At 42.3% G+C, this 27386-nt stretch overlaps 2 protein-coding genes across 3 annotated transcripts in view; both read left to right on the top strand.

The window, feature by feature from the left end:
* The window catches only part of CPN1 (carboxypeptidase N subunit 1), a 472336-nt gene that overhangs the window by 124782 nt on the left and 320168 nt on the right, over window positions 1–27386 (top strand). The gene's annotated exons all lie outside the window — the stretch shown is intronic.
* LOC138145558 (synaptotagmin-15-like) lies at window positions 5875–27372 on the top strand. Of its 2 annotated transcripts, none has more exons than XM_069067202.1 (8): window positions 5875–6007; window positions 8861–9050; window positions 9950–10092; window positions 12526–12827; window positions 17867–18037; window positions 19368–19488; window positions 23158–23337; window positions 24238–27371. In XM_069067202.1, the coding sequence occupies exons 1-8, from the start codon at window positions 6001–6003 to the stop codon at window positions 24372–24374; spliced, it is 1251 nt and encodes a 416-aa protein (XP_068923303.1). In that variant the 5' UTR covers window positions 5875–6000; the 3' UTR covers window positions 24375–27371. The 2 variants fall into 2 exon arrangements, with proteins under 2 accessions (XP_068923303.1, XP_068923304.1); XM_069067203.1 differs by lacking the exon at window positions 5875–6007 and adding an exon at window positions 6789–6851 and having other exon boundaries at window positions 24238–27372.

Raw genomic sequence — 27386 nt, 5'->3', positions numbered from 1 at the left:
AATGCAATTAGTGACTAAGATCATCACTCAAACACTGGAGACAACAGTAATGTCTCGTTGGGAAGATAGCCAAGGTGATACCGACGTGGCAAGACAATTAAATTGCTGTATGCAGATTTAAAGCTGGAGAATTGTATTAGAGGGAGCAGAAACGAGTGAGGAATGTTCTTCTCTTCTAGCTTCATCTCATATATTTGTATAAGGGCTTGTATATCATGGTGACAGGTCTCCCTAGGAGTGCCAAGTAATAAAAAGACAGAACAACCTCATTACATACAATGTCCTAAAGTGACAGTCCTCCCCACCTCCCCTCCCTCAGGGACTGTCATGAATTAGGATTATAGGTTTTAGAGTTGAAAGGGACATTGGAGATCATCCAGTCTACGCTCATTATTCTTACAGATGAAGAAACCAAAGCCCACAGAGAAGAATAAGAAAGCTGTTGAAATACCAGATCAAGGATGTGAACCCAGATCTTCTAGGTGTTAAATCCAGAATTTCTGAAGAAACTCAGATTCTCTTCCTTCAGACTTGTGGTAGTTTAAAGTGTCTAAGGCTATATCTTGCTATTATTGTTCAATATCAGGTCATATTGGAGGCCAGGCCACAAAGATACTGGGACTTCTGTCTTGCTTCACCATCATGGCTTCCCATAAGGGTCATCTGCAATGGGAAGCCAGAAAACAGAACAGCTGCTTTGCAGATACTGATAGTGAAACAAAAACAAACAAACAAAAAAATTCCTTTGATTCTCTATTACCTATAGTATCAAATCGAAACTCCTCTGTTTGCCATTTAAAGCCCTGCATAAATAGACTCTTCCAGTTTTTCTTTTCAGGCCAATTAAATAATACTCCTCCTTCCCTCAATCTATATTCTGGCCAAATTGGCCAACTTGGTATTCCCAGGCCATGACATCCCATTTCTTATCTCTGTGCCTGGAATATTCTCTCATCTCCATCGTTTGAAGCTCCTACCTGTCTTCCAACCTTATCTCGGATATCTCCTCTTTCAAGAGGGGACATCAGTCAAGGAAATATCCCTGGATCGGACTGCAGTAAGTGATGGCCTGAGAAAACTATCATGGAGGAGGTGGAATTCAAAAAGGAAAGTAGAATTTGGAGAGGTGGAGAGAAGATGGGAGTCTTTCCAGGCAGGAAGAATGCAATGAACCTAAGGGAAGAAGTAGAAAAGGGGAAAGGATGTTTGGGGAATGGTGAAAATAACGATTTGACTTACTTACAATAACTGCTGAAAATATAAAGTACTTGGGACTATACCTGCCAAGACAAACCAAAGGACTATATAAAGGCAATTCCAAAACATTTTATTAATTGCTCATAGGTAGGCTGAGCCAATATAATAAAAATGACAATTATACCTAAATTAATTTGCTTATTCAGTGCCATACCAATCAAACTACCAAAAAATTATAGATCTAGAAAAAAATAACAAAATTCATCCAGAAGAAAAAAAGGTCAGCAGGATCAAGAGATCAGTGAAAAAAATATGAAGGAAGGTAACCTAGCAGCTTCAGATTTAAAACTATATTACAAGGTGATAATCCATTAAAACAGTCTGGTACTGGCTAAGAAATAGTGGTGGATCAATGGAATAGATTAGGTTCCCAATACATGGTAGTAAATGACCATAATCTAGTGTTTGATAAACCCAGAGATCCAAGTTTTGGATCAACAACCCACCATTTGACAGAAAATTGCTACAGAAAATGGAAAACAGTTCAGCAGAAACTAGGAGTAGAATAGCACCTCACACTGTATAAGGTCAAAATGGGGACATGATTTAGACATAAAGGGTGATATCATAAATAAATTAGGGAAGCATGGAAAAATTGACCTGTCAGATCTATGGATAAGGGAAGAGTTTACAATCAAACAAGAGATAGAGAATAATGGGAAGTAAAATATTAAATTAAATTAAAATTTAAAAATTTTTGCACAAACAAATCCAATGCAACAAAAATTAGAAGGAAAAAAGAAAACTGGGGAAAAAAATTAATAGCGAGTTTCTTTGACAAAGGTCTCATTTATCAAATATACAGGGATCTGAACCAAATTTATAAAAAAATAAGAGCCATTCCCTAATTCATATGACCAGGCAGTTTTCAGAATAAGAAAGCAAAACTATCAATAGTCACACTAAAAAATGCTCTAAATTACTAATAAGTAGAGAAATACAAATTAAAACAACCCTGAGGTACACCTATTAGACTGGCTAACATGACAGGAAAGAAAAAAGGCAAATGCTGGAGGGAATGTGGAAAACTTGGTACACTAATGCACTGTTGGTGGAGTTGTGAAGTGGTCTAACTATTCTGGAGAAAAATTTGGAACTATGCCCAAAGGTCTATAAAACTGTGTATACCCTTGATGCAGTAATATTACCACTAGGTCTGTATACCATAGAGATCAAAGAAAAAGGAAAAGGACCTACATGTACAAAAACATTTATAACAGCTTCTTTTGTAGTGACCAAGAATTGGAAATTGAGAGAATGCCCATCAATTGAGCAATGGCTGAACAATTTATGGTATGTGATTGTGAAGGAATTCTATTGTAAAACTTATCTGAACTGATGCAAAATGAAGTGAGCAGAACCAGGAGAACACTGTACACAGTAACAGCAATATTCTGAGGATGATCAACTGTGAAAGATTTAGCTATTTTGATCAAGACAACAATCCAAGATGATTTCAAAGGACCCATAATGAAAGCTGCTATTCACCTCCAGAGAGACTGATGAACTCAGACTACAGAATGAGGCAAACTTTTTTCATCCTTTTTTTCTTGCTTTTTAAAAATATGTGGTTAATATGGGGGAGAATCAAATGGCAGGGAGACAAGTTGCAAGTTAGTAGGCTGTTGTGATAGTGCAGATGTGAAGGTATAGGGATAAACTTTCTAACTCTAAGCATGGAAAGAAGATGCTGACATGAGCAATTAATTTTCCTATCCCAGAAATCTGTTAGGATAGGATAGAGGAATAGTGGTAAACTGAAATCTAAAGAAAGTCTCATTTTACAAATGGGATAGTTAACTTCAGAACCCCCAAGAAATTGGGTTATGTCTACTCATAAGGTTATAAACACAAATGTAGGGGGGACTATGACAATCTGTGTTTCCTCTATAGGTTCTCCCTCAATATAAGCCTTTCTGTCTGATCTAGGAGGAACTATCTCTATCCTATCAATTTTTGAGAGCTATAAGAAGTAGCCCAGGTAATTGCAAAATCTGGACCAGGGCAGAATGGGAGGGTGGAAAGGTAAGTTGCAAGAAAGCAAAGTGTTCTTTCAAACCCCAACACTACTTTGGGGGTGTTGACTTGGGCAGGAGGCAATCGTCCTGGTTTTAGGGAGAAGAGGAGATTAATGGTTATAAACTGTCTACAAGTCATTATGAAATGAGAGGCAAAGAGTGCAGGAGAGAGGATTTCTTCAGCCATATGAAGATGCCATTTGTATGGAGCTATGAAGGTGGAGCTATGAAAACCAGGTGTTCAATCCTAAAAGTTTCAGTTAGTCTGGGGGTATTCTGACTCATGAAAGTGTTTTAACATGGATAGCTAGATCTCCATTATAATCCTTTTCTAGTTTAGCTACCTAAAAACTGGCACTATCATATGAAGATAAGAAACTAGGGAAAGAGCAACATGGTACAGAAGAGGTATGGTATACTGGAGGGTAAAGAATGAATGCAATGGCAGAGCAATTACTCGGGGGGAATGAAACCCAAGCTCTTTCCCCTTTCTGGAGCCCCATCAAGAATAATCCTGCAAGTCATAGGAAAAGATTAAGCCTCTAAGGAGAGCATTGGTTCTCTCCAAGGGGAGAATTTTTCAATTCCTTTGGGCTTGACTATGAGTATTTTCTGTATCCTTTATTTCTAAATAAAACTCTGGTATTTTGAAGCCTTGTGAGTCCAAGTGCTCATAAGAGGAGTTGATGGCTGCTTGTGGGTTAGTGTCTGCCAGATAGTGAGGTACCCAGTTCCATCCAGGTGGGAGCAAGAAGTCAGGCAAGTGAGAATGTCAGAAGGAATTGTCTGACACAAGAATTATAGAAATAAATACAAGGCATATTTACATAATTTTTAGATGGGAATGTCATAATAAGTTATTGAGGGAAACTAGGTTGTTTAGGAGATGTCCCTAGTATTTAGAGATTTATATCAAGAGTCAAACTGTTTCCTCCCACAACATGTCCATTGGTGCCCCTGTCAGGATAGAGTTTTGGTCTGGCAAAAACAGTTATTTATTAGATTGGTTGTGGCAATCCCATTGTCATTAAGACTGCCTGAAAGCGGTGGATTGAACTTTACTTATCTGTCAAATGAGGCAGTGGGACACAAGATAGAGAGCTAGGAATTTAAGAGTTACAGGATCTAAATTCAATTCCCAGCTCTGTCACTTACTACCCTAGACCTTGGACAAGTTTTCTAAGGTCTCTTTCAGCCTAGATCTACAATCTTAGGAATTAATCTCACAAGGTTGTTGTGAGGGTAAAACGAGGTAATAGATGTGAAATTTAAAGGCCTAGACAAATGTGAGGGGAAGGGGAAGGAGTGCATCATTACAGACTTTGAGTAGGAAGAGATGTAAGAGCCTGGGTTCCGTTTTAACTATCATTGATATTAATTAGTAGGTGCCTTGCAATTCAAGGATTCTATGATCCCCTCTCTCCAGGGTCCAACACAATGCCTGGCAGCTGAGAAATGCTTTTTGATTGATTGACCAGGGTTTATCTTGCAGAGATCCATTTTTGTTATCAATGCATAACTTCTTTCCCCAAGTCATCAATACTGGACCACACTAACTGTAAACAAGTGTCTTCCCACCCAAGTCTTTACTCTCTCAGTCGCTACTGTTACTATTCGGGCAACTTTTGAGTCCCCAAGTTCATCAATGGGGGGATAATCATGGAGTAATAGGTTAAACTCTGTGTTTAGAGATACAAAGACCTGGTCTCAAATCAATCTATCAATACACATTTATTAAGGGCCTACTATGTGCCAGGCATTGTGTTAAGAGCTGAGGACACAAAGAGGACACGGTTCTGATTTCAAGGAACTTACCATCTAATGGAGAAGACAATATGAAAACAAATATATACAAAGCAAGTTATGTACAAGATAAATAGGAAGAAAAAATAACAGAGGGAAGGCACTGGAATGAAGAAGGATTAGAGAAGGCTTCCTGTAGAAGGGGGAATCACTTAATGGATGCCAGGGAAGTCAAATCCTGTACCTCTGGTACTTAGTAGCTCTGAGATGGTGTGCAAGTCAGTTGACACCTCTCTCAGCTCCAGGTTTTTCATCTGCGAAATGGGCCTAATAATACCTGTGTTACTCCTCTGGCCAAACGCTTAACCAACTCCTACTGTTTCCTGGGCACACAAGCCTTGGCAGGCAGCACTCACTACTTGGACCCTTTTCCAGCTATATCAAGGTGGAGTCAGTGACCACCAGAAGGACACCTGCCACCAACGCGTTCCACCCGACAGTCACCAACCAGCAGAGTGACGAGCCAAATTCAGCGACAGGGAGGCAGCTGTGCACTTGCCTGGCTCCTGGGGCGCGGTGTTAGAAGGAGGGGGAAAGGAAGGAGGGAGAGCAGGCCCGCCCCCTTCCCCCTTCCCCAAGGCTCTCCAGCCAGTGCAGTCCTTTAAATCCCCTGGCGCTCCCCAAGTCAGCTCTGAAGGGGTGGAGACTCCGCGGGGCCAGAGCCGGAGCGGGAGCAGGAGCCCGGATCTGGAGCTCGCTCGTCTCAGGTCAGCGAGCGGCGGAAGGTCCGGGACATCCACGTGGGGGGGAAAGTCACCTCCTGGTGCCTCTGCCCCAGCCGGAGCCAGGGACAGTTGTCCTGGGCCAGGGGAGCCCAGCGGCCACCACTGCTGCTGTCCCTACGCCACCCCAAAGGTGGGGAGCCAGGTTCCCGTGCCTGCCCCTGGCCAGCCTCTGGAGACCCAGGCTGCTCCCCAGACTCATGCCCGGTAAGTGCTCTGGCAGCTCCCCAAATTGAGGGACCAAATTCGGAGGCACCTGCCATCTGGGGATGCTTTTAAGCAGGTGCTGGGCAGGGACCCTTCCCACGCTGTTTCCCCCACTTTGCTGCCTTGGGTTTTGGTGGAGGGCACTTGTTCCTAAAGGCCAGGGCTTTGCCCTCAGAGGTTGCCCAAGTGCTTGTGGGGGAGCGCCCAGTCCTACTCCCAACCTTGGAGCAGGGGACCAAACCTCCCCTCCCCCAGGGACCCTGGGACTGCTTGGCCTTGGGGTTCGTGTCCAGGGCCGTTCAAAGGTGACTGTGGGAGTGAAGCAGCTGGGGAGGGCAGCCTGGCAGGGAGGGAACTGGGAAGGGGGTCTGGTTGGAAGAAAAGTTGCATTTGTGAGCCCACACATCCTTCTTGTTAGAGGGGCTCAGCAGGACCCAGCAGATTCCTACCACCCTGCCTCTGCACTAGTATGTGAGACAATGAGGAGGCATTTTGGAATCTCCCATTCCCACAGGTGTTACAACAAGTCCAGGGCAGGACCACTTGTGGGTGACTGAGGACGGAAATAAGCATTTAAGCCCCTACTATGTCCTGGGAACTACGCTAAGAGCTATACAAATATGACCTCACTTAAGCCTCATAATAACTCAAGGAGATGGGTTCATATACAGTTGAGGACATTGAGGCAGAAGTTAAGTGATTTGCCCAGGATAACACAGCTAGTAAGTGTGTAAGGGAAAATTTAAACTCAAGTGTTCCTGACTCCAGGTCCAGTCTTCTGTCCACTGTGCCACCTATCTGAGACTTCTGTGGGTTATTCCAGATGCCAGTTGGAAGAAGTCTGGTGAGAGTTTGACACTGTTGCCTGGGGTAGGAGGGGCAGATGTGGTTTGGAGTGAGGGGTGGTGGAATGTTACAGAGCTGTTGTCTAAGAAATAGAACTCAGCCCCTTCCCCAGGAATGATTCCTTTGGGCTGGTACTAGGACTAGGGGAGGGATGTGTGTATATGTGTGTGTGTGTGTGTGTGTGTGTGTGTGTGTGTGTGTGAGAGAGAGAGAGAGAGAGACAGAGAGAGAGAGAGAGAGAGAGACAGAGAGACAGAGAGACAGAGAGAGACAGAGAGAGAGAGAGAGACAGAGAGAGAGAGAGACAGAGAGAGACACAGAGAGAGAGAGAGAGAGAGAGAGAGAGAAACTGGGGGTTTCAGAAAAAAACAAGTTTTAGTCATATCAAAACAAAGTAGCAGCCTTGCTACTGCAAGATAACCAGTGTTAGACATTTCCACCCACCCATGGGAACAGTTTGTGCCAAGAAAATGGGAAATGTGTAAATGCTTCTTTGGCTATAGCTAGTGTTCTGTGACTGTGGAGTAGCTCATATATATATAGTCCTTTAGAAACATCAAAGAGTTTTATCACAACAGCTCTGGGAGGTAAGTCAAATAAACAACCCCCTATTTGACTGATGGAGAAACTGAAGCTCTAAGGGTTCAAGATAATATGGAGAGTATGTAATGGAGCTCTCACTTGAACTCACCACTTGAGAGTCTAAATTCAGTTTTCTTTCCATTGCAACTTGTCTTGTATTTCTTTCTAAGGTGGATTGAATCCTCTGGGAGAAGCTTCTGATTTAAGCCCTGGAGAGAAGTGATCTTAGTTCAGAGCTTTCCTGATTTGGGGAAAGGAAAAGGAAGGGGTGTTTTGATTGGTGGGTGTGCCTATAAAAACAGAAAGGCAGAGAATTAAGTCCAAGTGCATTTTCATAGCAGTTTCTGAGCCAGGAACAAACTACATACAGAGAGGCAATCCTCTGTTCTATGTATTTTTGTAATGTCAGCACTTAGTAGACACTAAGGTAGCTAGCAATCTGAAAGTGATTTAGGGCTGCAAAATGCTTCACCCATGCTATCTTGTTTGGTCCTCACAACAGGCCTGTAGGGTTGGTGCTATTCTTATCCTTGTTTCACAGATGAGGAAACCAAGGCTGAGAAATGAAGGACTTGGCTGGGAGTACTAAATGAGTAAATGTCTGAGCCAGGATTTTAATTCAATTTTTCCTAACTAAAATTCCAGCACTCTATCCACTCCACCACCTGGACTAATAAATATTTGTTGTAGTTGTTGATACATAGCTCAGTTTTTCTTCCTATTAGCAAATTCAGGGCTACTCCAAGTGCCTGGAGATAAGGGCCATTTGTAGCTGGGGCACTAATTTCTTGTGTAGCCCGTAGGTGTTAGAGGGAGAGAGGACATGACGCTGGGTCTTGGCTCCAAAGTCAGCCCCTCCATCCACTATACCACACTGTTTCTCATAATCACTAGGAATCACATAGTATCAGGCATTGCGCTGAGACCCATAGCCAAGGATGATTGTGTTCTGCCTGGATTGTAATTCCTTTAAATTCCAGTCATTGACTATCTGAGGGTGTTCTTCATGCTCCCCCAAAGCTTTTTCCTCTGTGGCTTTCACATAACCATATTTCCTATTTCCTGTGACTGTGAAGGGCTTTGGGGGGGATAGTTTTTTGGGAATCTTGTTTGATTTTTTTTAACTTCTCTTTTGCTGGAAATCCTGCCCCCTGCTTAGCAACTTGGTGGCAAGGAAGTGTGAGTGTGTGTGTGTGTGTGTGTGTGTGTGTGTGTAGGAAGGAGGGGGGACAAAGCCATGGGACAAAATAGGGAGGAAGGTTAGAGGCAATTCCCTGGGATGAAACATCAAGGGGCAGTATTTGTGCTTAGGGAAATGGAACCTCAGATCTGCTTGCCTACCAGAGGACAGGGTATGAAAGTGAAGAAAGCCTCCCCATTTGCTCTTACCTAAAAGTGAGTGCTGCCTGTTTCTTTGTAACCCAGAACAGGTAACCATAGTGGCTGGTGGAGTGATTGTGGGGCTGCTGTTGCTGGTTCTGATTGGGATCATGGGGTTCTGTCTCTGGAAGAAGCTGTGTGTCGCCCCCGCCTATGAGGAGCTGACTGGAATGCCATCTCCTGCTGGTGGACAGGAGAAGCAGCCTTGCCAGTCAGCAGTGGTCCAGCCCAACAGGTGAACAGCTTTCAGCCCTCCTACTGGCAAGGGAAGGGAGAGGCCAAGGGAGGAGGGAAGGAAGACTGAATAAGCAGACCCAGGGGAGTGGGTTGGGATATCTCTGACCTGTTGTAGAGAGTTTTTCCTCCTAGTAATCCGATTTGGTTTCGGGCTTTGGCATTTCCCTCTAAAAGAGGAGGTCTTGGGTGTGAGTGAAGAATATAGAGATTTTCTTCTATTCCTGAACAAATTAATGTGAAAAAAATTTATTAAGTAATTACTGTGTATTAAGCACTAGGAACAGCAGAGGAAAATAAGACAGTCTCTTGCTTTCAAGGAACTCACACTGTAATTGAGGGAAAAATTATTTATCAGAGTTGGTGGCAAAACTCAAGGGTCCTTAGAGCATCAGCAAGTCAGATGGCAGTTTTGGTCTGAAGTGTCTGGAGGGTGTAGTAGTGATGATAACCATCATTTATATAGTGCCAGTCATGCTAAGTGCTTACAGATACCTCATCTGATTCTCACAACAACCCTGGGAGGTAGGTGCTATCATACAATCAAGGAAACTGAGGTCAAGTGACTTGTCTGAAGTTAGTCTGAGGCTGGATCTGAACTTAGGTCTATCCTGATTCCAGGCCCTGTGTTCTATCCACTGTGCCACCATCTGCCCCAGGAGGAGGGTAGCTAGTCAGGCGTAAGGGTCCTTCTCTTTGATTGTATTTGCAAAGACCTTGGGAGCTGCAACAGGAGACCCAGAAGGAGAATTTGTACTGCCTACATACATTTATTTCTTCCAGGGTATCTTTATCCTTCCTGCCTAATCCCCATTCTTGTTTTAGGGGGCTGTTCTCCACCTTGCCTTCTTTTATTCTGGTTATTTCATTTCTACCATCTTTACTGGCTTTTGTAAACAGGACCCAAGGTATCCCATTTGTTGTTCCTCCCTCCTTCCATGGCCGGGATTGGATTACTCTGACCAATGGAGAGAAGATCCAGGATGAGAGTGATCCCTACATTGCCCCAGAATTCCTGCCTCGATCATCTTTTCATTCACTTGGTGAGTAGACTGCACTCCTTCAATAGACATTTATTATGTTCCTTCTGTATACTGAATTCTTTGATGGTAGTGGGATAGATAGAAAGTTTAGATCTGATGAGGTTCCTATTTTCATGGACTTAGTCTAATAAAGTGACAAAACACAGATCAAACTAACTCTAATGCAAAATTTTTCATGAAAAATCCATTAGAGAGTTGGCAAAGTACTATTGATTATGCAGAAGTGGAGAATCAGCCTAGAGATCAGAGGTAGTGTTTGAACTAGATAAGCATCCATAAGGTGAAGGGAGTGAGAGCATTCCAGGCATTGGGAACAGAGTGAACCAAGACACATGGCGGGGGGAGGGGGGGGGCGGTAAGAGCACAGTATGTTTTGGTGGGGTTTGAGGAGGAAGGCGGGCAAAGAGTTAGCCAGTTTGGCTAGAGTATAGAGTGCATAGAGGAGAATGATAGAAAGGGCTGGAAAGTTTATGGATCCCATGACTAGTAAGATGTAATAGCAGATACTTCCTTAGATCCTCATATCTCTCACATTTCTCCAAATTAATAGTTACACAAGAGAGAAAGTAATTTTACCTATTTCCAAGGTCTAAGACACCAACAACCCTAAGGGAAAAACAAACTGATAAACTAACAGCAAAGAAAGCGAATCCCTAACACCTAACCCCCTTCCCCACTGGCTGCCATGTTCTGGCAGGGATGCACAAGCTGATCCACAGTCTAGCAACAGAATTTAACTCTGCCCCCTTGCCTCCTACCCCACAATCTCTACCATGGGAAGCCAACAGGCAGAAGTCTTCCTGGCTGGGACTGTGTTGTGGCAGCATTCTCTGCTGGAGCAATACTCAGAAAACTTATAAAGAACTCAGATACAGGGAACTGGGGCAGGACATTGGAGGGTGTATAGCTCCACTGGGCTTGAAAGAAAGGGGACTGGAATCCAGCAGGGGCCAGTTCTGTTTCCTTAGAAGACACTTGGGGCACAGATCAAGGCTGGTGAAAACGTGAATTGCCCTTTTTGGGAGGAGGTTGAGACAGCTTTGAAGTCTGGCCACTTGGGGAAATTATCATCAGAAGGGATGGAGTCATAAAGTGAGCAGTGGAGGAACATACGGAAAAAAGATTGAAATTATGACATCTGTGAAAAAATATGGTGAAGCAAAAGAAAATGAGTTAACACTGAGGAGGCAGGGGATCCTATGGATTCTCAAAAAAGCGTGAATCCCAATAGAAATAATGGGCAGAACAGAAAAATGTGAATCTGTGGTACTAAACTTCACCACAGAAACAAAATCGAGAACGACAGATTGGGAATGGAAACACACAGAAATGAGAGGCAATCTGGACGAAGAGAAGCCAAAACCAATAACGTTAAAATAAAACACGATTTCTATACAAGCAAGGATCACAGTTCTCCCAGAAGCATACACCAATACAAAAACCTGAACAACATAATGCAAGAAATAATATAATAAAACTTCTCAGAACTTCTGAGCCCAGAAAAGAAAATGCCAATCTACAGATTCTACAGAGAAATCCTGTGCTGCAAAACTTGTAGAGACATCATGGTCAAATTTAATAATTCCAATGACAAACAACAAATTCTGCAATAACTTTCTACATACACCAGAGTGAGCACTTAAAAATGTTTACATTTAAATAGAATTTGGAGAACTTTCCGTGGGCTCAGGTGGCCAGAGAAGGCTTCACAGAGAAGATAAGACTTGAGATTTAGTTAAATAGAAAAGAAGGCCCTTTTCAGTTGGAGAGGTTTGGACTGTTACATATGTTTCCAAATGTGGCTGCTTTATCAGTTGCTTTTTACTACCAGAGAAAGGATTTCAAACTGAGGGGTGTCTCTGGAAATGACTGGGCCATTCTTGTTTGAAATAGTAAGTGGAAAAATTTGATTGAAACAGAAGGACCTTTTTATCTTCCTTTTTCTTTTTTTAGTTTACATCTGATTTTATTGTTATTGGGAAAAATCAGTCAGAAAATTCCCTTCCCCAGGGCAAATCAGCAGCTGTTCTGCAGCTGGTACCAATGATAATCACTGGTAAAGTGACTTCTTCAAGGTCACATGGTCAATATATGTCAGAGACAAAACTTGAATCTGGGTTTTCCTACTCCAAGGCCAGGTCTGGGCCTACACCTGACTACCTGTGTATAATTCTTGTGACTTCTAAATTCTGGAGCTGTCTCCTTTATCCAATATCTGAAACTGAATCTGATCCAGAGATACATTTTTCCTGGGTTGCCTTGAAAGTGTACAGGTCATGATATGCATGGAAGCTAGAAGCTTCTAATACCCACTCACCTGTCTCACCTGAACTAGCTTCCCTGCAGGAAAAAAAAATCCCAAGGTAGGTTTCCGTGTCTGTTATATATTGGTGTATTCTCCTCCTTTTGAAGCCCCTGATGTGTCTATTGCAGGGGGTGCATATGTGATTGGGACAATCAACCCAGAGCTTTACAAGTTTCCTGAGGACAAGAGTGAGACGGACTTCCCTGAAGGCTGCCTGGGGAGGTTGTGGTTCACGGTGGAGTATGAACAGGAGGCAGAGAGGTTGCTGGTGGGACTGATCAAGGCCCGGAAGCTACAGACCCCTCTCCCGTCAGAGACTTGCAGTCCCTTGGTGAAGCTCTATCTGCTGCCTGATGAGCGACGCTTTCTACAATCCAAAACAAAGCGTAAAACTGCTAACCCACAATTTGATGAGAACTTCATTTTCCAGGTACTGACTCCCCCAGGGAACAGAATGGGGGAGCCCAGAGGTCCATCCTGGGAAGGTTTGTTTAGAAAGCAGCTTGCTTCTTTTTCTTTCTGTCCATCTTCCCCCACATCCTCCTAATACACATGTAGTCAGCTTTAGAACTTGAGAGCACAGGAATAGGCCCTATGGGGTTCAGTGAAGTCCTTTTATTTCCCCATGTATGCAGCAGTCCATTTGTTGTCCTCAGTACATCAACATTTATTAAGCACATTTACATTGGGGATGCAATAAAAGGTAGGGGAGACAAAAATAGTCCCTGCCCTCAATAAGTATGTATTCTGATGGAGGAGCCAACATGGAAATAACTATTTATGTAAAAGATATATACAGAGAAAATAAAAGGTAATTGCAGGGAAAAGGCACAGAGTGGGGGTGAGCTTCTCCAGGAATGGCCCCTAAACACTACTACTCAGTTAAAAAAAAATCACAAGTATCATTTAACATAAAAGACACTCAAGCATTTGTTTACTTGAATTACAGTATTAGGAATTAAGATTAGTATTATAATGAAAGCATTTTACAGGATATTTGGAAGGAATTTGGACCAGATTTTATTTGAACGAGCAACTTCAAGAATAATGGAGCAAGGAGCAGCAGCTCTCAGGGAGGTGATACCTTTCAGCTTGGACCCTGGGGGTCATTAGCATTATTTAAAAATAAGTAACTAGTGCTATCATTGTTTGTAGATATTTTCATTCACTTACGCCTATAAAAGAATTATATAGTAGACTTTGTATTCTTCCAGTCCATTAAAACTTCTTATTGTTTCCATTTACTGATGCATTTTTAAATTCATTCACTCCAAGTCTTTTGCCCCTAACCTCTATATTTTTAAATGTCAATCATAAAATCAATAACTATAGTTGGAAAGGATTGAAGAAATAATATAGTCAAACTTCTTTCCAAATACCAAATATTTTCTTCTAAATTTCTTCTATGACATTTCTGGCAGGTAGACTTTAGCCTTTCTTTCTTTTTAAATTCAGTTTTATTTATTTTCAGACCCAATCTCTCCCTTTCTCCCTTCCCACACTGGGGGGATAAAGCAAGGGAAAAAAACCTTCTTACAAATATTTATGGTCAAGCAGAATAAATTCCTGCATTGACCATGTCCAAAATATAGGCACTTCTTGATAGACAATCCATTGGTATTAAAGGACTGAATTCTCTTATTGAACAAGTCTGGTTATTAGAAAGGGTTTCCTTTACATCAGGCGTTCTTAATTTTTTTTTTCTTCATGGACTCCTTGCAGTCTCCTGAAGCCTTTGAACCTCTTCTCAGAATAATGCTTTTAAATGCATAAAAATAATCCAATTATATTGAAATACAGTTATCAAAATATTTTTAAAAAACAAGTTCATGGGCCCCCAGTTAAACTTTGCTCTCTATGAAAACAATAACCTTTTTCTGTAACTTCTACTCACCAGTTCTGCCCTCTGATGTGACATAGACTAATTCTAATATTCTTCTATGTAATTCAATTAAAAAAGCATTATTTATTAAGTTCCTACTACGTGAGACGTTATGCTAGGTTCTGGAGATTCAAAGACAAAACAAATCTCTGTCCTCAAAAAATTTGTATTCTATTGAAAGGAGAGCGCACAGAGAAGTAATAACAAAATGTATACAAGTCATTTTTGGTGGGGGAGGGTCTCTACAGGGACTAATAACTACAGGGAGACAGATCAGAAAAGTTCTCTTGTAGCTGCTTTCTCTAATGGACATAGGGCTTCTAAGAGTTGAAGGTGAGGAGGAGAGGGTTGTGATGGGCGGCAGCCTTTGCAAAGGCAAAGGAGTAAAAGATGGACTGTCATATATAGGGCATGGCAAGTAGGCCAATTTGACAAGTTCGTAGAATACATAAGGGAGAATTGTGTGAAATTAATCTGGAACCATGTCAGAAATGGGTTGTGAAGGGCTTTGAATGACAAACAGGAATTTAAATTTTATGTTAGAGGCAATAGGGATCCACTGAAGTTTTTTAAGATAGAAACTGACAGGGTTAGAATTGGGCTTTAGGAGCATCAGTTTGGTAGCTTTTGTGGAGGCTGGATTGGAGAAGAGAGACTGGAGGCAGGGAGCCCAATTAGGAGACAATTGAAATAGTCCAGGCAAGATTTGATAAGGGCCTTAACTACGGGGATGGTTATGTGAGAAGAGAGAAGGGGATGGATGCAAGAGATATTAAGAGGTAGAAGAATCAAAAGTTTATTTCAATAGACCTTCAGATATTTAAAGATGGTTATCGTATGTCCTTTGTTGTTGAGTTGTTTCAGTCATGACCCCTTGGGGTTTTCTTGGCAAAGGTACTGGAGTGGTTCTTCTTCAGTTCATTTTATAGATAAGGTAACTGAGGCAAACAGGGTTAAGCGATTTGCCCAGTCCCACAGCTAGTAAGTAAATGTCTGAGGCTAGAATTGAATTCATGAGGATGAGTCTTCCTGATTCCAAGCCCAGTGCTCTATCTACTGTGCCTACTACCTAGCTACCCCATCATATGTCCTATCTTTGGGCTAAAGGTTCCCAGTTCTCTCCATTTTTCCTCATATGACATGTTTTTGAGATGCCTCACTCATCCCTTAATTTCTCTTCTATGGAAACACTCTAACTGTTTGTGTCCCTTTTGCTATGTGGTTTCCAGAAAACTGGACAAGGTCTTTGAGAGGTTGTATAAGCAGGGCAGAGAACAGTAAGACTGTTACTTCCTTTTTTTCTGGACACCATTCTTCCATTAATGCTCCCTAAAACTGCATTCATTTTTCTGACAACTTCATCACATTATTGACTAACTGTCCAAAGTTGTTTTCTTTCAGCTGAATAAAGCTTGGAACCTTGTAGACAAGACTAACTCCTTCCCCATGCCCTGCACAAAGGAGTTTCAGGACCTTATACAGAAAGGACCTGTTGAGAGGCATGACTGAGAGTCTTGTGAGCAAGGCTAAGTCTCTGATGCCAGTGAGTCTGTAAATGACCAAAATCCTTGTCTTTTTTTAAAACAAAACAAAACATGAATTATTGTTTAACCATATCTTCCTTATCCTGTACCTGTGCAACAGTCTTTGTGAATCCAAGTACAAGACTTTTCATATGTCCCTATTCCTTTGTATGGCTCTAATCTGTTTAATTTTGTTAGGCTGAAATTATCAAGCTCTTATAGATTCAGTTCACAATTGCAACCCTTCCAAAACCATTTTTTGAAGTTTTTTCTTTTGCTTTACAGTTTGATTCTGTTAACCAGTACATCTTAGTTTTGTGTTACCTGCACAATTGACAAATATGACATTTCTACCTTCATTCAAGTCCTTGATAAAAATGTTGAAGATAAGAGGGCCCTGGAGCCCTCCATTAAACATTATAAAAGATCATACACATTAATCAACACTTTGGATGTAGTCATTAAAGGGAACAGGACTGGACTAGAGATTTCATTGGTCCAGACAACTCCCTGATGAGAAAACTTCTACCAAACGCAGGTTGGCATCTTCTCTCCCACTGAGAGGTTTAAAGGGTTATTTAGAGTGGATATCAAATATGATGTGTGTAGTCCAACACTCTTGAGTATGACCCAAACTGATTAAAATGTAACTGGAAGCTATTTAACAAAATAAATCAAAATATAATAAAGCATAGATAATACTACATTTCAAAACTAAATTAATATGTGGCCTACCGGGATCCTTATATATGGGTTAATGATCCCCATCTCTCTCTGAGTTGATACCATTGGTCTAAGCAAACCTAGACAATACAACTTGCCCAGGGTCAGGTAGTCACAAGGAGTAGGAAGTAGGACTTGAACCCATTCTTTCTAGTTTTGAAGCAGGCTTTCTATCTACTACTCCATGTTGCCTCTCCATAGTCATCTAATCATCTAAACTTTACCAACAGTACTATTATGTGGTTCACATTCCCTGCCTTTTTTCTTTTTAGATGTTTAATGTAGTTCTTTCCCTGTATTGCTAGTATTTCCCAATGACTTCCCCATCCCAATAAAAGATTCTCTTGGAACAAATAAGTTTAGTCAAGCAAAACAAATCAACCCACTGGCCATGTCTGAAAATACATGCTTCATTTATCACCTGTGTGCTATCATTCTGACGATAGGCAGGAGTTGTGCTTCACCATAAATTCAATGAAATCACAATTGGCTATTGCATTGATCAGAGCCCTGAAGCCCCTCCAACATTGGTCTGGCCAATTCTTTTGTGTACTTTTCAAAGAAGAGCATAGAGCTGCTCACATGCAGATATGCAGCCCCTAGACCCCATCATCCTTACTAAACCTGTCCTTAGCAGCATGCCAGTACTTAATATGAAAAAGAAGGGAACCCAAGTATTGAACAAGTACAGAAAGGTTGATAAGGTTACCAGGCTGATAGATTATGGGAATGACATAGATGAAATTTGTGTGGTTTAATAAGGCATCTGACAAAATCTCCTAGGATGTCCTTGTGGACAAAGAGAGACAAACATGGGCTCCATCATTTGGGCCATGGCTCAACAAATTGTGACATATGTACATAATGGAATATTCTTCCACCATGAAAATGATGAATAGAAAGAATTTAGAAAACCTGGGAAGACTTTTATGAGCTGATGTAGAGTGAAGTGAGTGGAACTAGGAAAATAATTTATACAATATGACAATGCTATAAAGACAAACAACTTTGAAAGACTTAAGAACTGGTCACTGCGATGACCAACCAGGATTCCAGAGGACTGATGAAGCATGCCCCCTAGAAAGGTGATGGACTCAAGGTGCAGACTGAGACATACATTTTTGGACCTGCCCAACGGAAGGGATTTGTTGTGCTTGATTATGTATATTTGTTACAAGGTTGTTTCTGCTTCCCCTCTTCCTCCTTCCCTCCTCAACCTTCAATGGAAAGAAGGTGGGTGAGAGAGAGAGAAAATAAATGCTTGTTATTTGAAAAACCAAAGCCATCTCCCAGATCCCTCTTTGGCACTTGACTTGATCCTGGGTTCCTCCCCACCCCCAGGTATCCAGCAGAACAGTCACTCAGAGGATGCTGAAGTTTTCAGTGTTCCACGTGGACAAGCAAAGAAAGCATCACCTCCTGGGCCAAGTGCTCTTCCCCCTGAAAGATGAGATGCTAACAAGTGATAGTCGGCCAATTGTCTGGAGGGACTTGGAAGCAGAGAGCCTGGAGGTAGGTGACTAATTAAAGGTTAAGTTAATTAAGCAAATATCACCTTGTGTTAGAGCAGCGTCTTCTTAGGTTGTGGCAGGGTTCCGGTAACCGGGGTGGATTTTGTAAGGGTCATTGAAGCTTGGGGGAGGGACCTTGTAAGTCATTTAGTCTAACTCTTTCATTTTTCAGAGGAGGAAACTGAGGCGCACAATTTTTTGAAGTGACTTGCCCAAACTCAGGTTCCTCTGATTCTAAATCCAGTGACATTTTCAGTGCACCATGCTGCCTTGGATTGATGTGTAATTGATTGCTTGAGGGAAGAGGTGGCTATGTCATAGGAGCTCCTGTTCTAGAGGGCGCCCCAACTAGGTGTCCAGCCAGCAAAGAAAGCCCTCCCTCCAATTTACTTTTTTAGGTTATTAAGAATCAGTTTGGGGTAAATGGAAAGAACAATAACCAGAAAGCAACAGAAAATGAAAGTTGCAAAATTACAAAGAACAATCTTGGCTCCATAGAGGAGATATGAAAAGATATCTCTACCCTGTAACTTTACAGAGATGGTGAAGGTGACACATGGGAATGCACCACAGTTCTTCTCTTGCCCTGGTTGTTAGGGTAACATGTTGAAAAAACCCAACCCCCAAACTACTGACCTTCACTTAAGGGGCAGCCTTGTAAAGTAATACCAGCCATGGATGAGTCCAGGAAATCATCTGTATAGGAAATAGTAAAAAAAAAATCAGCAAACATTAATTATCAGCAAAATTTATTTCTCAGAGATACAGAAATTTTTCAAAGAATATAAAGACCTAAGGAAATTGTCCAGAAAGGTATTACTTAGAGGCAAGTGTTCTAACCTCAAGGTCTTTGTTTTGTTGACCTGATTGTTATCATGAGATACAGATTGTAAAGATTATTTATCAATCAGCAGTATACAAAGCCCAATACTGTGCTAGGTCCTAGGAATTCAAAGACAAAATTAAGAACTTATGTTTTTCCTAGGGAAACAACATTTGCACACGTAAGTATATATAAAATATATAGAAAGCATATGCATATATACACTGTATATAGTAATGTTGGGTGTAAAGAGAGGCATTAATAGTTAGGGGAATCAGAACAGGCCTTATAGAGGAGGTGGGCTTTGAAGTAAGCCAGGGAAGCTAAGGGAGGAGCTAGGGAGAGAGTATTCCAGCTACAATGTTGGCATGGTGGGCTCCCTACCAGGAAGAAATTACTGTGGCTGTTGGAGAAGGGTGGGGGTTTTGGGGTTTCCTGGAAGCTACTTGCTATGCCTTTCACACAAATCTTTTCTCTTAAGCTGACTGCTCATTCTCTTTTCTTACAGCCCCCTTCTGAGTTTGGGGACATTCAGTTCTCTCTCAGCTACAATGACTACCTGGGACGCCTGACCGTGGTGGTTCTGAGAGCCAAGGGCTTGAAGTTCCAGGATGACAGAAATGTTGTCAGTGAGTACTGCCTCCCTTTAGCTGAGATGATGTCCGGGAATCCAGCCTCCATTATGGTGACCCTCCAGTTCAGAAGCCCTAGGGGCATGGGTTTTTAGCCATTTTTCTGTACCCGTGGACCACTTTGGCAGTCTGGTGAACCTGTGCACCCACTTCTCAGAATGATATTTTGTTGCCAATTAAGAATTCTTGCCCTACATAGAGATCCACCATGCCCTACTGGAAAGTTGGAGGGGGGATGGGGAAGGATAGAGGAGAGACCAGATTGGGGGAGGGGGTATTCATTGGGATTGCTGTTTTGGGGTGGTTGGGTAGGGGAAAAATGGGGAGAAAATTTGCAACTCAAATTCTTGTGGAAATGAATGATGTAAACTAAAAATAAACATAAAATTAAAAAAAAAAAAGAATTCCTGCCCTAGGGAACCAACTTTCTGCTAGTAAAATTGACCCTAACGGCGTGATGACACTTGGGAGCCTTTTTATTCTTCCCTTTTCTAATCTGTGGAGTTGGGGAGGGGGAAAAGCAGCCATCACTTAAAAATTTTTTTTTCTGTTATGCCATTGTATTCTTCTTCTTCTTTTGGGAGGGGGGAAGGCAAGGTAGTTGGGGTTAAGTGACTTGCCCAAGGTCACACAGCTAGTACATGTTAAGTGTCTGAGGCTGGATTTGAACTCAGGTCCTCCTGACTCCAGGGCCGGTGTACAATTCACTGCACCACCTAGCTGACCCTGCTATCACTCTTCACAAGCCATTTCTTCAAATGGCAGAAATCATAGAATTTCAGAACCAGAAGAAACCTTAGAGCCCATCTATTCCTACCTGTGCCTGGATAAGACCGTTCCATGACATCCCTCAGAAGTGGGTCATCTAGTTTTTGCTTGAAGAACACTTGTGATAGGGACCCCCACTCCCTGCCAAGGCAAGTCCTTCTGATTTGGGATAGCTTTAATCATTAGGTAAAGTTTTTCTCACATCAGACCTTGGCAAATATCATCCAAAGCCTATGTTCTGCCCTAAGGAGCAAAGCAGCAAACCGAATCCCCTTTTCCCACGACAGCCCTTTAAATGTTTGAAAAGAGCCAGCACATCCATCCTAAATCACATCCTTGTTCCTTCACCTCATTCTATTTGTTATAATGTTATTATATTGTATGCCCTTGTACTATTTGGCATGGAATAACCAAGAATCCTGGCTCTAAAGTCAGAGAACCTGGATTCAAATCCACCTCAGATGCTTACTAGCTGTGACCTTGGGCAATCAGGCTCGCCTCCCTGGGACTCAGTTTTCTAATCTGTAAAATGAGAGAGTTGGGTTAGATGACTTCTGAGTGATCAATCAAAAAGCATTTCTTAGGGGCGGACAGGTGGCTCAATGAGTAAGAGCACCGGCCCCAGTGTCGGGATGACCTGGGGATCAAATCTGGACTCAGATACTTAGCACCACACCCAGAAATAACTAGCCCTGTAATCTTGAGCAAGTTACTTAACTCCAATTGCTTTAAAAAAAAAAAAAGAATATAACATCACATAAAGTATGCCCCCAGATAGACATGCTCTACAATCATATTTTGGGGCGATTAGGTGGCACAATGAGTAAAGCGCCGGCCCTGGAGTCGGAAGGACCCGAGTTTGGTTCTGGCCTGAGACACTTAACACCCACACAAAAATACTAGCCGTGTAACCTTGGGCAAGTTACTTAACCCCAATTGCCCTCCAAAAGGCAAAAAAAAAAAAGCATTGTTAGTGAGTACCAGACACTGTGCTTGTTGGTGGGGATAAAAATACAAAGACAGCAGTCCTGTCTCTCAAGGAGCTCACATTCTAATGGAGGAGACAATACATGTGAAATAAATGTAAGAATGATAAATGCAAATGAATACGAGGCATTTAGGAATGGAGGGCATGAGCAGTCGGAGGTGGACCAGGAAAGGCTTGTGTTGGGGTCTGTGAACTTCTAGATGTATGTGTGTACACATATATATGTATATATTTATATATATATACACACACACATATATATATACATATATGTGTGTTTATATATATATATGGGGAAAGAGAGAGAAAGAGAGAGACAGAGAGAGAGAGAGAGAGACAAAGAGAGATGGGGGGAGAGGGGGGGAGAGAGAGAGAGAGAGAGAGGGGGGGGGGGGGGGAGGGGGAGGAGGGGGGGGGGGGGGGTAATGGCCATAGAAGAGAGAATTTTTGATGGGGGTGGGGGGGGAGAGAGAGAGAGAGGGAGAGAGAAGTCTTATCTGCCTCTACATGATGCCATTTTGGGTAGTCTTGGCACAGATAGTAGAGTGTTTTGCCATTTCCTTCTTCAGCTCATTTTACAAATGAATAACTGAGGCAAACAGGGTTAAGTGACTTGCCCAGGGTCCCACTGCTAGTAAGTATCTGAGGTCAGTTTTGAACTCAGATCCTCCTGACTCCAGGGCTGGTGTTTCATCCACTGTGCCACCTAATTACTCCAACTTGAATTCCTTCTTAAAGGACGCTAGGGTTTATCTGAGGCTGGACCAGGTATCTATGATCTTAGGATACTGCTAAACTGAACCAATTGCTATCTATGTGCCCTGAACTCTTTCCCTTCCATGTTCACACCGTTCTCTATACCTCCCTCAACCCCTCTTTTATGCCTAGAATTTCCTTTCTTTAATCTCCTCCAAGAAGCCTTCCTTGACCCCTCAGTCACTAATTACCTCCCCTCCCCATCCCTGCCACCCCTACTGCTCTGCCCTAGTCTCTCTAATCTCACTGTTCCTTGGGTAGTTTAGATTTGTGTCCATGACAAGCCTTTAGCCCTGCCCTCAATCCCATGAGGCTGGGAGCTCTTTTAGGGATAGGGCAGAGTCAGAGCATAGGGTGGAGAGGACCCACGGAGGGGGGAGAAGAAGCTAGGGACTTGGTCATTAGAATGTTTAGTGTGTCCTTTTTCCTCCCCCATTATTTATTACCTTTTGGTAACAGGGAAAGTTGTTCCCGTTTTTCCTAAAAATGGAGTCAACTTTCTTTCTTTACTTTAGGCTTGGTAGGATTTGGACTTCTCTTCAGGAATTAAAGAAGCTTGAGCCTAAAATCAATGCTAACTGAAACAGTGGAGTTCCTGTGGAACAGGAATGTTGGGAAGGTCATGACTCCCAGAGGAGTGGGTCCATTGGCTGGGCCTGGAAACATAGCTGCCATTTTTGTGAGATTGTTTGCTGCTTGGGTGAATGTGGTGCCAGGGTCTTGTGTTATTTTCAAATAAGCAAAAATCTTGTCTGGACAATGAATGCTCTCCAAAGCTTGGGAGGAAGGAAAAGCTGTCACTAAGCCTTTCCTTAAGATGGATGGTCAGGCTAGAAAGACATTAAAATAATTAACCCCTGTTTCCTTTGATAGTGGCCCCTGGCTGTAGTGGTTATGGGTCATGTTGGCTGAGTTCCCAGGGCACAGTAGCATGTTTGCCAAACTGGGCATTTTTTAGAAGTGGGGGAGGAGGGGAAAATCCTGTCTTATTCAGCTTGGGAGGCACATAACGGGTAATTTGGCTTCTACTGACCGGTTTATTCTTTCCAGATGCTTCCACAGAGGCTTGTTCTCAGTATAGAGACTTTAAATGGAGGTATATCTTTAATGTCCCCTCTGCAGCCTACCTGTGATTCTCACCTTGATTTCTTTAGGTGTGTTCGTCAAAGTATCGCTGATGAATCACAACAAATTTGTCAAATGCAAGAAGACTTCTGCTGTGCTGGGCTCCCCCAATCCTGTGTATAACGAGACTTTCAGCTTCAAGGCCGATCCCATGGAGCTAGACACTGCAAGCCTGAGCCTGATGGTGCTGCAGAACACAGAAGGGGACAGTAAGGCAGTTTATCTTTCTGACCCAGAGCTTGGATGCCCAGATTTCAAATGACCATATGGCAGCTGTTCTAGTAGCAGCAGTAATTATAATTAATAATAGTTAACATTTATATAGCACCTGCAGTATGCCAGGCACTGTACTAAGTGCTTCACAACTATCATCTCACTTGATCCCTCACAACTAACCCATGAGTAAGGTGCTATTATCATCCCCATTTTACAGTTAGGGAAACTGAGGCAAATAGAGGTGAAGTGCCTTGCCCAGCTAGTAAGGGTCTGAGGCCAGGTCTGAACTCAAATCTTCCTGATTCTAGTTCTTGTGTTTTATCTACTATGCCATCCAGATGCCTTCTATTGAGTGTGTGCTTGCCCAGGGCCACAATGTCCTGTCTGAGTGTCTGGGGAAGGGATCTGAATTAAGGATTTCCTGTCAGTCCATCCACCATATGATAGTCCCTCCATAGCTTACTCTTAGAAAAGAGAGGCCCAGGGGTGGCTAGGTGGCACAGTGAATAGAGCACCAACCCTGGAGTCAGGAGGACCTGAGTTCAAATCCGGTCTCAGATACTTAACACAAAAACTAGCCTGTGACTTTGGGCAAGTCACTTAACCCCAATTGCCCTCCCAAAAGCAAAAAACGAAAAAAAAAGAGAGAGGCCCACATTGGTTAATTGAATTGAGGATTCCCTATGTAGCTGTTTTATAGAAGATATGGCCACAGATATTGGAATACAAGTTCAAAGGATATGACTGGTGCCTGTTTTTCTCTCTGTATAATGGAGAGTGAAGTTGCTACTTCCTTAAAGTGAGGGTGAGAAGTAATTCCAATGTGCTCTGATCATATACAGAAGAGAATAACGATGTTGCTTTTCCCTCCCCCACTCCCCTTTTTACTGCAGAAAGCCACCAGCTGGGCCGCGTAGTAGTAGGACCCTTCATGTACACGAGGGGAAAAGAATTGGAACACTGGAATGAGATGATCAATAAACCAAAGGAGCTGGTAAAGAGGTGGCATGCACTCTCCAGAAGCACCTAGCAGCACCTGGTCTACAGGGACAGCGACTTCAGTTGTGCAAACAGCTTTTCTTCCTTTAGAAAACTGTGACATGAGAACAAGGTGTTGTCACCATTTCCCCCAACAGGCTGGCCTCATGGTGGAGGGTGTATACAGGGAGCAGGCTCTCTTAATGGGATGAGGGAAGATGTCCTCACCAGTTCTAGGTGAGAAACAGGGCCTCATCTTTCCTTGGTTAGCATAGGGAAAATCCTAATAAAATGTCTCTTCTCTCTCTTGTGGAATACTCTTAAGAATCCTGTTTTGGGACCTTTATCATTGTAAAGCTGAAGTTAAGTCAGAATTGCAGATGCTCAGACCATTTGCTGAATGGTACAGATGCCAGTGGGACAAATTTTGGTTTTCTCCAAGGTTAAATTCCTTACAGCACATCTGAGTACCCTTTTGTAGGCAGGTCAGTCTCTGTATTCAGCTACTATTTTAAGAGGATAGGAGTAGGAAGAAGTGGGGAAAATAATGTCCAATGTACTTATGCCATTGTGTCAATGAGAACTACCCATGGACTGGAGCAGTTGATCACAGTTAAGAAATGTATGACTTAGCACCTGTTTACGTGAAACTCATGTGAACCCTACTTCTAGATGTGAGCATCAGGGGTCTGTAGCTTAGGACCCATCCCAGTGATACAGTAACCTTAGGGTAGAATGAGATTCCTTGGTGACAAGGATGTTGTCTGAGCTAGTTGGAAGACAATCTCTTCAGAGCAAATAATGTTACAAATATCAAAATGAGAGGGGAAATATAAGCTGGCCACCATAGACTATAGACTAAGACAAAATGACTTGGATGTTGCAATATTGCTCATACTGTTCTAAGGAACTGAGACAGGGAACTGTAAGACTATCACAGTGAAATTCCTGATGAAGAATCTGACTCTTATTGTGAGGGTTCCCTGGCCAGGTGCTGTTAAAAGATCTTGATTTCTGTGCTTTCCTCTACTTTGGCTAAGCCACTGAATATTCCCATACTCTTCTGGTCATTAAAACACTTGTGAATCAAGACTGGCTACCATTTTCTTTACTAGTTACCAGAAGGCACCCATAGCAGGTGTACTGGGTGTTTTGGAATTTGATGTTTGGGGGGAAAGGCTTGATCCAATGAATATTTATTTAGCACCTATGTTGGTGCAGCTCACAACAGAATGTGAGCTGGGATCCAATGGAATGGCCCTGTAGAATTGGCAATTCAGTGAAGGTTATCAACCATCTTGTGTAATACAAGTAAACAGCTAATGCATCTTGGATTATTTCACATGAAGTGGTGTTTAGGTACGGTTTTCATTTGTCACTTTTCCATGTTACCAAGGAAGGAAGAAAAATGAGATGAACCATGAGAAGATGGAATAGGGTGTTTTTATTTTTAAAGTTTATTATCCATTACACTGTTTTTTTTCCTGAAAAAGACTTTCAAATGAAATTTTAAATCACCACCGTTTTCTTTTCTAGATGAATTTTGCATTAACCATTGTGCTAAGCACATATTTATAAAGATTTTTCAAGAATGGAGAGAGAAGGAAGCAGCACAGGAAAGAAACCGTTAGGATTATTGGTGAACATAAGTTAGAACCATCCCTTCAGGTTCTGTTGCTGTTTAATGTGCTGTCTCTAAGAACTACCCTGACATAACATAACTGGTCATTTCTTCAGTTAGCTAGGTGATGAAGTCTAAAATGGAAAATTTGCCTGTTTAACCACATTGAGGGTTCCTAACCTACTTACCTCTCCATCCCAGTGACTGAAACATCTGGCTCTAGATTCTGGAAGTGATCCAAAGGACAGAGAAATTGTAGACTGGTTCAAGGCTCCTTGCAGATGTCACCTATTTCTTGCCATTATGTAGACCTATATCTAGCTAGAAGGAAGACTAATTTTGTGGCTTTTCCCAAAACCAAAGCTGGATCTCTCTAAGCCCTCCTAACTGCTATTCTCTTTCCTACATTCCTTTTTTTTCATGTCTTTTAGGAATAATTTTTCTGCGGCTTAATTTTTGCTTTTTGTACAGTCTTGCTACTTCCCCTGTCTCCTGGTGGGTTTCCTTAAAGCATGTTCACATCTTGCTTCTATTGAGAGGCACTGTCAAGGGTCATTAACTCATGATAAGTGTGCTGAGAGGGAGTAGCATTAAGAATAGGTGCTGATATCTGTTCAATACCTAGTCTCCAAAATGTGAAGTGGAAAAAGGGCTTCCATCTACATCCCTGTGAAAATCTTGCCAAACCCCTGAACTAGGCATTTGGGACTCTTTGAGTTGGCATTTGTAACAAACACCCTTACAGCAAAGCTTAATCAGCTTTTAGTAACTAAAGGGGTGCCTGTGCTGTCTCCTTGTATACCTAACTTTGTAGTTTTGATGCTTTGGGGTCCTAACTTTAAGGGACTGGGGCTTAGGCAAGTTAAAGCATACTTTCACATTTATTGATGAGCCAAACATTTTCTCTGTGACAATTTGACACTGACTGCTTTGGAGGATTTTACGGATTCCACTTCTACCTGGAAATAGGCAGGTCACTCTCTGCAAACATGTTTCTTGGGTGTGAAGAAATTGATGTAATTAATGACAAACCAGGTCCAAGATCTCTCAAGACAGAGTGAAAGGAAACTAATCTGGCAAATTACATTTCTTGTCACAAGCTTCCTTCCCTGTAAACCAGAGCAGGGGTCAGTCACTTTTCATCTGAGAGAAAGAATGGCCTCTAATCATCCTATGAGTCATAGTTCACGACACAAGAAGCTTATCTGGGTACAAAGATAGCACTTAAAAAATAGTAGGGAGGGGGGCTGCTAGGTGGTGCAGTGAGTAGAGTGCTGGCCCTGGAGTCAGGAGGACCTGAGTTCGGATCTAGCCTCAGACACTTAATATACAAACACACACAAAAACCTAGCCATGTGACCTTGGGCAAGTTACTTAACCCCAATTGCCCTCCAAAAAGCAAAAAAAAAAAAACAAGAAAAAGTGCGTGTGTGTCTGTGTGTG

The sequence above is a fragment of the Petaurus breviceps genome, unplaced genomic scaffold, assembly GCF_028583685.1.
Source record: "Petaurus breviceps papuanus isolate PSGF00001 unplaced genomic scaffold, PetGlider_PUasm1.0 90740, whole genome shotgun sequence".
In the NCBI taxonomy this organism is placed as follows: Eukaryota; Metazoa; Chordata; class Mammalia; order Diprotodontia; family Petauridae; genus Petaurus; species Petaurus breviceps.
The sequence above is the reverse complement of the archived record's forward strand: the minus strand, read 5'-3'. Positions and strand labels throughout refer to the sequence as shown.